At 39.6% G+C, this 12,147-nt stretch overlaps 1 protein-coding gene across 3 annotated transcripts in view; it reads left to right on the top strand.

The window, feature by feature from the left end:
- The first annotated feature begins 41 nt into the window (after nt 1-41).
- Nucleotides 42-12,147, top strand: part of chchd6b (coiled-coil-helix-coiled-coil-helix domain containing 6b) — a 52,293-nt gene continuing 40,187 nt past the window's right edge. For 2 of the 3 annotated variants that reach the window (XM_086291848.1, XM_086291846.1), the window contains exons 1-4: nt 46-291; nt 984-1,083; nt 1,332-1,386; nt 2,182-2,338. In XM_086291848.1, coding sequence (XP_086147974.1) covers nt 208-291; nt 984-1,083; nt 1,332-1,386; nt 2,182-2,338 — 396 coding nt within the window. In that variant the 5' untranslated portion in view covers nt 46-207. Of the gene's footprint in view, nt 292-983; nt 1,084-1,331; nt 1,387-2,181; nt 2,339-12,147 lie in introns of all 3 variants that reach the window. The other variant, XM_086291845.1, reaches the window with a different exon arrangement.

Raw genomic sequence — 12,147 nt, 5'->3', positions numbered from 1 at the left:
CTGTTAGCCATTGGATCTGTAATGTAAAATCTAGCCAATGAGCTTTCAGGATACTGAAGCGTTAAAATGACCTTTATTGGAGTATTTTGACCAGCAGTCGCTGTGGCGGCGACTCGAGCTGCTCTCCAATTTATGTCTTCTTCACATAACAGTCGACTTGGCTTGTATTGCGTGATTTAATTGAGTGGGAACGGAAAACTGGTCAAAATGGGAGGAAACGGGAGCACGGCGAGGAAAGTGTCATTCGGACTGGACGAAGACGAGAAGGTCACAGTAATTGAAGGAGTGAAGGTATAGAGTACAACGTTGTTGCTTTAGGGGTAATTCACACCACAGTTTTAATTATTATTATTATTATTATTATTATTATTATTATTGTTACGGTATATCGGCTAATGGCAGAGGCAGTAGTGGGATTTTGTGGTGGTATCCGTCTGTCTGCTGCGAGCCTGACAGGTCCAGTGTCCTTAAATGAACCCGGGTCAGAACTTCTTTTTCCTGTCATGTCCAGCTACTGTTGCCCTTTTTCTTAGATTAGTAGGTTATTATTTTATTAGTATAATAATGACTGATAAAATGCTAGCACAGCGGACAATTTCACAGCACTAGGTCACATGAGATGCTGGTGTTATTTCCACAGCAAACCGCTGATAGCTAAGACGCTATGTCAACAACAGCAAACACGTTAAGTCCTTTGCTGTTGTTGACTTCTGTAATCAGAAGTACATGTCATGAAACATGGGGATTGTCATCAACATATTTGCAGTTTTGCAGCATGAGAATATGTAATCTTTTCTATCCATGCAGGCAAATAGCTAGCTAGCATTTGTTTCAATACCTTGTCATTGGATTGGTGAGGTGTACAGAAGTATTTTCTGTGTTATAGGACACTTGAATAGGCTAGGCGATGGACTTTAAACCTCTTAAGATTTAATCTGGTATACATTTACACTGCATTGCATGTGTTTATTAATCCCATCCAGCTCTCAGAAGATGTGCTCCGCAGGATGAGGGAGTCTCAGGGGTCTGATAGCAACAAGCCACCAAAGTCCTTGCCGGACAGTCACAAACCACCACCATCAAGTATGTCGCTGGTCAAAGGCCTTTCCTGTCTCACAAACTTCCCATTGTAACCGCAGCAAATATGTTCCCATGCACTGATTCTTGAGCACAGCATCAAAATATAGTATAATTGCAGTAGATAGCTTTGCCATGATTCATGTCTGAAGGGATCTTATTATACACACCCCTAACCCTGCTGCAAATCCTGCAAACGGGTTCATACTGTCATTTTTATATGCATCAGTAATCCTTATCCAATTGTGTGTTAGGTGCAAAACCATCAGGACCATCTTCTAAAGAAATTCAAGAGGAAATGCGGAAAAAGTAGGTGCTCACAATGTCAAGGTCACTGTTCCCTTGTGTTCAGTCATGCTTGTTTACATGTTTAGAATTTGTCCTGTAAGTTGCTCTGTTTTGTACACACACTACCTGTTGTTTGTCACTCCTCTGGTGCTTTTTCTGAAGTTCCTTCTAGCAGTTACTGACGGGAGCTTTTTTTTTTTTTTTCCTTACCATGTTCACAAGGCTAAGGACTTGGATTTTACATGCCACAGACTGTAAACCTGTTTGAGACACATTCTTGATTTCAGATATCAAATTGTCACAAATTGAGTTGTATTTCTGTCATAGTTGGTTAAGGAACAGCTGCAGCTGAATACATGTTGAATACATGTAGTTGACAGATATTTGAAATGACGTGCACACAGTGTGCAATGTTTTGCAAACATACACATGCCGAGTGACCTATTGACACTGCCTGTGCTACATTACTCTGTATAACAGGCATGTTTCTGTGCTGTTGGAGTGCCTATATGCTGTGCTGAGCCTCTGAAGACTTGCATATTGAAGTCCAGCAGTTCTCACTCATGCTCATTGCAATGCAGTTAATTTACTCTATGTATATTTTACTTTTCTATCACATTACAGTGGAAAACCATGTGTAACATTCTGGAAGTGACTTCTGTAGGCGTTTTCCACATTTATTTGTAATGCTTTGCATAAAGCAATATCTGTAAAACCTCAGTGGCTAACCCGCTATGCGAACAAAAACTTCAGAGGGCTTTCCATTGCAAAATAAAGTGTCAAAGGTTAATAGATCTCATGTTTCAATTACTTTAGCTTTGAACGTCAACAGGCCATGGTGAAGGAGGAGTTGGCCAAACTGGCCCAGAGGGAGAACGAGAATGCAGCAATCACTGGCCTGGATGAGCTGACCTCTGCCCTCATCATAGAGAAAGGAAAATCCCTCGAAGAGCACGAAAAGTCCAAGATACTGGTGAGTGATGTTTTCTGGATCTATGCCAGGAGCACATTTATTTAAATCTTCACGTCCTGCATAATTTCACTAGACACATCTTGATAAAAATATACTTAATTTGTTAAGGCTTAACCTTGGTAATGCTCTTATATGAATTTAAAGATGTAGGGAGACGTGTTTGTGATTGATTAAAGTTCCAGAAAGTTAAAAAGAGCAGTGTTAATTTGTTGAGATGCTTTGTAGATCTATTTATTTATATTTTTTAGGCTAAGTTAATTGTTCCAAGACTTTAAGATGAAATAATGGCTCAATTTATCATTAAAATTGTAAAATCTAGCAGTAGTATGGATGCAGAGTACTACGCTGATGTAGTGGTAAACAGCACCCTCTACTGCTTTGACTTCGAATACTGAAGCTTTAGTGAAGCAGGGGATATCTGTGTGTCCATGTTTTTGCTCTGCACTTCTGAATAACATGTTTGTAAAAGCAGATAAATCAGATATTTGGATATTCAAAATCTGATTGTCTTCTTGTTGTTCAGTTAGTAACATTTGTCTTATTGTCATAGTTTGTACATGAAAGCTTAGTTCAGTATATTGCAAAACTCAGTGGTCACAGGTGTTACTATGCTATTTGTGTTTGGCATTGGTTGGAGTTTCTGATGATGTGAGAGCAACATAAACGTCATGATGGAAATATACAGTTCTTGTAGTGCTTTGTGGCCAGCAATGACTTACTTCAGCAGGTCATGTCATTAACAAGAATATATGATCACTAAGTGTCTCCTACTATGAATATTAACACTCCACATTAATGTCCTAGTGTTTAATTAAATGTAGGTAATCACGTCTCCCTCGCCTTTTAGAAGCGGCCTGGTATTAACAGCGTGGCAACAATAAACTTGACAATTGGATACAGAACCTGTGATGTTTCAGCATTTTACTGTCTCAAAGCAGGCTTGTTGAAACAAAATGTTGTCTATATTCATAATTTAGACTGGTAATGAGTCAAACTAGCAGTGTGGTGTGTGTAGGATTTCAAACGGAGACGTTAGTGAGTCAGATGTGTGAGGAGTTTTGATGTGAGATGGAAAATAATGTCTAAAGGCAGTAAGCTTGACTCAAAGGCTGGAAACCCTCGTGTGTGTGTGTGTGTGTGTGTGTGTGTGTGTGTGTGTGTGTGTGTGTCTTAAACAAGTGTGTTAAACTTGGATAGTGTTTCTCTTGTTAGTGACATCTATGTATAATTATGAGCAATGAACTATTGCTGATGATTAATTAGCAGTTCTCTCCCTGGTGGCTTCACTTGGCTCTGCTAAAGTTAAACATTGTGGATTTCCTACAACCCCGTCTCCCTCACTCTCTTTCTCCCCTCCAATTGATTTGTCCTGCAGTGTCTTTTCAGCGTGCCAGCCCGCTGTAATGAATACTGAATGAAGCCGCCCGTATTCATTACAGCGGGCACCAAACATTTAATAATGTTGCATTGCAATGAGAAACTGAGCACTTCCCCTCAAACCCTTGTTTTCTACTTTTTCTGTCAGGACAAGTCAATACAAGGCGTCAGTGTGTGTGAAGCTGTGTGTTTGTGTTCAAGGAGGGATGGACTAAAAGTGTTGCCTGTCTGTGGTTGTAAAGAGCAGAAAAGAAGTGTTGAGGAGACTCTGTCATTGCTTCTAGCGTGTTTGAGAAGGTTGAGCCTCACAGGTACAGGTGCAAACTATTTAAGTAAAAGGAAAGGGATTTTATTTATTTATTTATTTTTAGCCTTTAGGTGATGATAGAGTTGCTGTAGATAACCTGCACCTAGAGGTTCCCACCTTTTCCTCTTGCTCACTTGTCTTTCTTTTTCAGTCTCACCTCTAACTCGCCCTTATTTCTGCTCAGCTAACACATTTATTATTCCTCAGCTTGATTTCTATCCTGCTTAAACAATAACCCATCCTTAATTGACCAAAAACGATAAGACAAAACCTAGAAGACCTTAGTTCTGAGATAATAAGATGATAAACATTTTCCTGCTTGTGCTGTATTGCTTCAACTTTTTAGTGCATTCAAAGAACTGATTTAAAAGCTCCTCCATTCTTAGCGGGTGGGCTTCCCTCTCTTCTTTGTATTTTCCATTGACCTTACATTGGAAACGACCTTGCAAAAACGCAGCTGGAGGCTCAAAGAACAGCTTTCCCAAGCCCCCTGTCTTTCCCCATTACACTTTCAAATGCACTTTGTGTAGTTTCTGCGCTTGCCATGTTCCTTAAAGGCAGATGCATTCTCACACACACTTCTGTGACACTCGCCACAGTATATTGGCACATATAGCGCACGCTTCTGGCCTGTTTTCCCCCCTGTGCATTTTTAGCTCTCCAGCATCAAAACTGTGTGTTATGGGGAAATTCTGGTTCAGCTGTGGTGGTGTCCGTGGGCCCATCTAACTGCAGAGACCACATGTGTCTGCGTCTGTTATCAGATGGGGGCAGTATTTAAAAAAAAAAAAAAAAAAAGGGGGGGTCTGACCAGCGTACTTGTCAGTCAACTGAAAGGGTCATCCATGTTGAATAACATGCAGTTGAGATTTTGGAGGCCTGCACAGGAGCATGTTTGTGTTGGTTGAAAACCCCTCTCCGGAGGCATATGCCTCTGCACACAACCTCAGTAGCACTAAGCATTACTGGTGGGTTGATTAGGGGGGTGTGAAGGCATGTACCCGCTGAAGAGCTGCTCCTCACACTGCCTCAGGCTGCCTGTCACAAACATTCACATTAGCCATTTACCCCACACTCATTACCGACCAACACCACCACCGCCATGAGTATTTGTGTCTGTCTGTGTCATTGCATATGTATACCTGTGCATTAAGCTGGCTCCATCTGCCAATCCACTCATAATGTTGACTCTTTCCATCTACGGCCCATTAATTCTTTCACATTAACTATAATACTATAAGAGTCTAGCTATCTTTTCTTTTACAGACTTGTTAGTGATTTTGGTCAGACTTTTTCACACTTATTCTCCAAATGTGTAACACTTTCTCAAATTGTAGCTGTGTTCTTGCTGTACTCCCCAGTTAACACTGTCTGTTTTAACTAATGATATCATTGTGGAAGAAGTGTGTTTTCAGAAAAGTGCCACTGAAATTTAGGGTAAAGATTAGGACTAATAATAGCTAACAATCCCTATTATTAGAGGAGCTTCTTCTCCTTTTTGCTCGTCGGGATCACCCGAGTGGATCAACTCTCTCCATCTCATCCTCTCGCCCTCCTGTCACGCCAAGTTCCTACACATCCTCCTTCACTACATCTATGAATCTTCTCTATGGCAAAAATATTACACCGGATGCCATTCCTGATGCAGATCCCCATTTATCAAGATTGGGAATGGCACTAGAAGTGTACTGGCTTGCCACCCTAATCGTACCCCACCACACAGTTGTGGCTATTATTAATATCTGAAGATATTACCCTTAAAATACATTTGTAATGGTTTTTTGGGGGCAGATGATGCTTTCAAATTGGGTTTATTTATTTTTAATGTGTATCAGGTGATGTGGGGAATCTGTGTACTCCTCCAAAGTTTATTTTCTGTACAGTGCTGGATTCTTTCCTACTCCTACTTCTGACTCATATTTCACCATGTCCAAGTTCTCACCCCACCTACAAAGGTGCTCTTAAGAAGTGCATTCAACTTGGCTCTTGCAGTGTGTCATCCTGTCTCATTCTGAGACTATATTTAACTGTTACACCACGAGTGAAGACACAGAAGAGACGACGCGTTACATTAACACCTAGTCCCTTCTCCTCTCCTTTCTTTCATTAGCACCTCCTGTGTTTGTTTTTTCCCCTGCCTGTTCTCTCCACCTCAGAGGTGTCATTTCTGCTGCAAGTAAAATGCAATTAGTATGCACAGGTATTCAGTGCTGAGCATCTAACACCCGGAGACATGCAGACAACAACAAGCATCTGCTTGAAGCTATTGAATTTCAGAAGCCGGAAGGGTGTGAAGAATAGACTTTAATACCTGTGTGTGGACCACGGGTGAATGTTTGTATTCCTGTATATTAAAAGCATTCTTTTATCTGCTGTCTCCAGTGAAGAAATCGTGATAAACAGCAACATGAGTGCTCATACTATTCTAATTCAGATCTGCTTAGCAGAGTTCCAGATGGATCCATTTCAGTGACAATATTATGAAGGAACTAATAAAAACTAAAGGCACTGATATATATGAAGATAATCTTAGGAGAGAAGAACAAATAGACTGAGTGCCAGCTATGAATCTTTTTATAAGAATTTACTGTTGATCAGTCTTTTGAGCTTTTTCTGTCGTTCTTGAAAGTGTTTGTATTATTATAATTCTGCATGTTATAGTGTAGAATTTATATTTGCACTAAAGATGACGACTCGTTTGTGTTCTACAAAACAAGAAGAAGCCCTGCCCCCCCACAAAATTCAAGGGTCAAATATTTATTTATTTTTTTGTCAATTTGCTTCTTGTACAGGACATTCGAGAGAATCAAAATTCTGTTTCTCTTTCACCTTCATATAAAGAAAAAATGAGAAAAGATGAAGCACTCGCCAGGCAATACATAAAAACGAAACCTAAAAAGAATAGTGGTAGTAGTGGAAAATATAAATAAAGGAATAGAATAGCTTGAGAGATGTACAATAATGGTAGTGCAAATGGCCAACAGGAAAGCTGCTTTTGCGAAGCTTTGGTTGAATCTGTTGAACTGTAAAGAATGCTTTTTTTTTTTCTTTTTCTTTTTTTTCATGTGGAAATATAGTTGGTAGCACAGTTTTAGCTGAAGTGTGTGCGATAAGAGGTGATGCGCCCGTTTGGTCAGTCCTCGTGTTCTCACACCACCTCCTTCCTTTTAACACCCTCACCAGATTGTGGGTTATAGATTTAAATCCTGCAGCAGGTAGTTCTGTAAGTCTAAAAATGTAAATGTTGCTGTGAGGCGATGCTTCTAGGAATTTGATGTCTTTAGTCGTTTTGTTTCCTTTTATAGCAACATGCAGCCTGTTTCTCTTTAACATATATTTCTAAGTAATTTCCATTTTCAGTTATAAGTTGATATGCCTGCTATTTGGACGTTTTTCATGGTGACATAATAGGATGTAAGCCAGTAAAGTTTCACTAGATGGCGCTGTTGATGCATGTTTGGTTAGCCGGAGGATTAAAAGAAGGATGAATGTGTGCTCTGCACAGCAACATGTGCTCCTGGGCAACATGTTCTTCCAGCATTTATTCCTCCTCCTCTGTGTCTCATCTTTTTATCTGCCCTGTGTGTGTGCGTGTGTGTGTGTGTGTGTGTGTGTGTGTGTGTGTGACTGATGACTCAGAGTGAAGCATTTGACACTGTCCAGAAAACCGATGATGAAAACCAGGGTGAAAAGCACAGAATTCATTAAAGTCAGACCTGAGATGACAAACACTCAGACCACAGGGTTGATGCCACACATGTTAACAGTATTGCCCAGCTGCTGTGTAGAAACACTCGGAGATGACACTTGACAAGACTGGAAATGTTGTGTTTTGCACTGAATATGCAGCCTTTCAGCTACAAGATGTTCTCACTAACCAGCAGGCCCCCCTGCTGTCTAAGTCTAAAAGACATTTGTCTCATTACTGAGTAGAATTCTCTGCAAAAGATCTCTCTGCTGTTGTTTCAGCACATTGCCACACTTTTATTGATTACTTTAACCTTTATCTTTTAATTAACTGTTTCCATTATCTCTGTGATTACATACACTAAGCGTTAGGATATTATTTATTAACATACTCATTTATATGCTTGCCTGGAATTGTATACCTCCTTGCTGATTTGGCCTGTGGCTACGCTATTCTGTCTGTTCTAATTACTTCAAGTATACGAATCGAGCAACAAGCGTGTGGCTTCAGCTCTAATTCATGGGATACTTTCTCATTAAGGCAAGATAACCTACACCTAATTCAATAGTTTCACATGATTATAGAGCAGATTATCTGATCTTGTAGGTGTACAAGATCAGGTGATCACTGCTTGAGGTTGTACTTTCATTCAGTATTTATCTTTCCACATTTGTTTTTGTTTTGTTTTTTTGTTTTTTTGGCTGCCTGACTAGAAATCTTTATGGAAACACCAACATTTAATTTAGCCTGACATTTTAGATGCAGTCACATTCAATGTGTTTGCTTTTCTTTGTCTACCACCATTCGTTTTGTCTTGACCCACCCATTATAGTAGCCTGAGAAGTAATTGTGACTGTTACGATGGCTGGTTGTGGTAGAAAATGGCAGCATTAGGCTAAAGATGATCCATAGAGCTCAGAAGTAGAGAAACACAGTTGGGGAAAGACTGTAGTAGCTGAAAGGCAGATAGAAGATAATTTATTATTATAGCCCTTACAAATGAAGACGTCTTGCTATGACTGTCTGACTAGATAGCCAGGCCTGGTTATTGGCCAAAGACACAGAGGCAGGAGGATGACAAGAGAGAGGAGATACTTGATCAATAAAAAGAATGCTTGTGGAAAAGCATGTGTAGATATTGCAGTGGATTGAGAGGACTTTGTACTGAAACTGAGTGGGTTCACCATAAGAGAGGCGTTTGAGTCCAGCAGAATGACGTGCTGTGAAGGTGCACTGGGCGTTTTATAGAAGCCGACTGAGGATGAAGTACAAGCGATTCAGACACACACATTCACACACGGCTAAACCACTTGTTATCAGCTAGTGTAATCACAGACTTGACATCTTTTCTGCATGTTAAAGCAGTTAAGCCCTTTGTGCACACTCTCACTCGCTCACACACTCGCACCGTACATCGTCTAAAGCAACAGTAATTGCTGACGAGCAGAGCGCTCACCAGATGAGGAGATTTTGATCGGTGCCGAGCAGCGAGTGAGCGCCTCGCACAAATCCTGTCAGTTCAAAGGACAAATGTGTAGGACTGGAATACCTCTCCACTCTCCAGGAGAGTGGTTGTGATGTAATGAGACGGCTGGACAAGACCTATTATCCACAGGAAAAAAAATAATTCCTCTCAGATAATTGTTCTCATAGGAGGCTATAATGATTAATGTTTGAACACTCAAAGTATGAGTCAAAGGTTTTAAAAATTTTAGGAGTTTTTGCTAATTGTTAAAGTAAAATGTTAGGTTGACTGGGCTGAAGCTTCCACAGAGGAAAAACAAAGGCAGGAGTGCTGACCCTGAATTTGTTTTATGTGAAAGTTTTATTTGATTCTAGCTTTTGTTTTTGCTTCATGTGGAAGTCTCAAGATTACCAAGATATTACTTAAGAAAATTATATTTGCAGCTTTAACGTTTAATACTATTAATAATATTAATGATTTATATGATAAAGAGTAAACATTGAATCTTGGCTCTGTTTACCAGAGAACACATTTTAAAACAGGTAGTAGAACATAGTCTAATTTCAGGAGTCAAAGAAAATGAAATTCAAAATCTATTCTAGTTATTTATTTACTTATTTAGGCAAAACTTATTCTTCATAAGATGAAAAGACTCTTCAAGACAGAATCATTTGGTAAGGTTTTCTTTTGCTTTCTTTTACGATTCCCCAGTTTTCCAACAAAGCCTCTTTCTTTTTAGTTGAATTGCATCATTTTGCCTCAATCCCTCCTTTCACTTTTTTCATCTTAGTGTCTTTTTCACTCTCTGTCTGTGGTGCAAAGCAGGCTGATGATGAAGTGTTAATTCATTTAACCTCCCCCAGCTATGTGACGACAACACACATTTAATGAGCAAACAGCTAGACTAACCAATTCATGGCTTTTGTGTTTGTAGTACACTGTGTGTGCGTTCTCATGTTTGGTTTCACGTGTCTCTTGTGGCTGCATGCAGCTATGTACTTCATAAACAGATGTCAGGCTGAGGATTTATGCTCATGTATGTAAACATCACCGTTTCTTACTAACACCCCCTGCTGTTTGTTTTTGTGTATCAACTATGAATTGTAAATTCAGTCCAGTTGTTATAGAAGATGTAAACTCAATGGCCACGTTTGTCAAGTGCAGCTGTTCAACTGCCCATTAATGCAGAGACCTAATCACCCAATCACATGACAGCACATCGATGCTGCAATGCGTCTAAAGTTCAAACCAGTAAGCACTCTTTCTAACCAAGGTATGAAGAAGAGTATCTCTGTTGAACTCTACATGTTTAACATTGGAGCACAATGTCTACAGCTGCTTAAGACCACACCAGGTGCCATTCTAGTCGGCTAAGAACTGAAGCTACAGTTGGCCTGGGTTCACCAGAAGTTGGGCAGTAGAAGATTGTTGCCTGGTCTCATGAGTCTAGATTTGTGCTACGACAGTTGGATTGTATCAACAGTTCAAACTCATCAAAATTGCTGATGAGGTGACGTGGTGTTAAAGCAGGGTTCTACGCAGCTGGTTCAAAAGCTTGACCATGAAATACAGCTTCCCAGGTAGAAAATATTTTTCAGTTTTATTGTGTGACAATATTGCTCAGCTCTGGCCAAGATAGAAGGTTAATTCGGTTCAGGTCAATTCAGTCACCTCAAGGCGCTTTATATTGTAAGCTTGAGTCCCTACAATAATAGAGAAAAACTCCAACAATCAAACCATCGCTCTTTGAGCAAGCACTTGATGAGTGGACATAGTGTAAGTAAAAAAAACAACAACTCCCTTTTAACAGGAAGAAACCTCTGGCAGCACAACGCTCAGGGAGGGGCAGCCATCTGAAGGTGGGAGGTTAATGGAATAGAATTCAACTTTACTGTCATTGCACACGTCACAGGTACAAGGCAACGAAATGCAGTTTGCAGCCATCCAGAAGTGCTTTAGCCATGATATAGATATATTACAAATATATATTAGCAATAATATAGATATGTAAGTATATTACAGAAATGGGTCTATTATGGTATGTAATAATGTACACAGTATGAAGGTATGTTATGAATATGCTATAACTAGAAGTATGTACAGGCTGTAGGAAGTACAGGCTATGAACAGGATATAAATATGAAATAAAAACTATACAGAATATGAGATATACAGAAATGTGAACTATGCAGGTTATAAACAGTTGTAGAATTAAAAATTATCGTATTGTACAGAATGATCATTTACACAGAATTATACAGTAGTGCAGTTAAGATATGTGAGATATGTGGATAATTTCTACAGAGGCTATATAAAGTGCTAGTGGTTGTGAGTGGTGGTTCAGTCCATGTTATTAGTGTGTGTGGGTGTGTGTGTGTGTGTGTGTGTGTGTGTGTGTGTGTGTGTGTGATTGTGGGTGTTTGTATCTCCTAACTAAGTGCCTTTGGTTACTGTTAAAATAAATGTAAAGCTACCTTTGTGCTTGACTTATGTTGTGTTATTGCAAATAATGTGTCACTGTTGCGCTATAATCCCTTAAAGATAACTATGAGTTTGCTATATTCAAATGGCCACAAAGAAGTAAGGCAGTTCTGAGGGTGAAAGGGGCTCCGACCCAGTACGCCCAAGGTGTATCTAATGTAGTGTCCAGTTTTTCTGTTATTCGATTAAAAAGAAAAAAAGACTTGATTTATGACAGAATCATAGTATGGTAGCCAATTACTGTTTTAGGAAGCAAACTTTGTAAAATTAAGATATTTCTGGAGAACTGATGTGAATGTATGTTTGGGATATTAGTTGTGACTGTGACATGGATGTAATACTCCAACCTGCAGCTGTGAATACAGTGTCAATGAGTTTTTTTATAAAACAATGGATGAAAATGTTTGACACATATCACACACTGCCTCTGGCTTCTGTTACTCATTGTTTGATGTATCTGCCCTTATTCATTGGAGAGGGCAAGTAATGGT

This window comes from Aulonocara sp. 'chitande type north' Nkhata Bay, linkage group LG5, assembly GCF_057382095.1.
Source record: "Aulonocara sp. 'chitande type north' Nkhata Bay isolate Kocher_YH1m ecotype deep benthic linkage group LG5, A_spYH_male_GT1.1, whole genome shotgun sequence".
In the NCBI taxonomy this organism is placed as follows: domain Eukaryota; kingdom Metazoa; phylum Chordata; class Actinopteri; order Cichliformes; family Cichlidae; genus Aulonocara; species Aulonocara sp. 'chitande type north' Nkhata Bay.
Note: the sequence above shows the minus strand (reverse complement) of the source record. Positions and strands in the feature narration are given on the sequence as shown.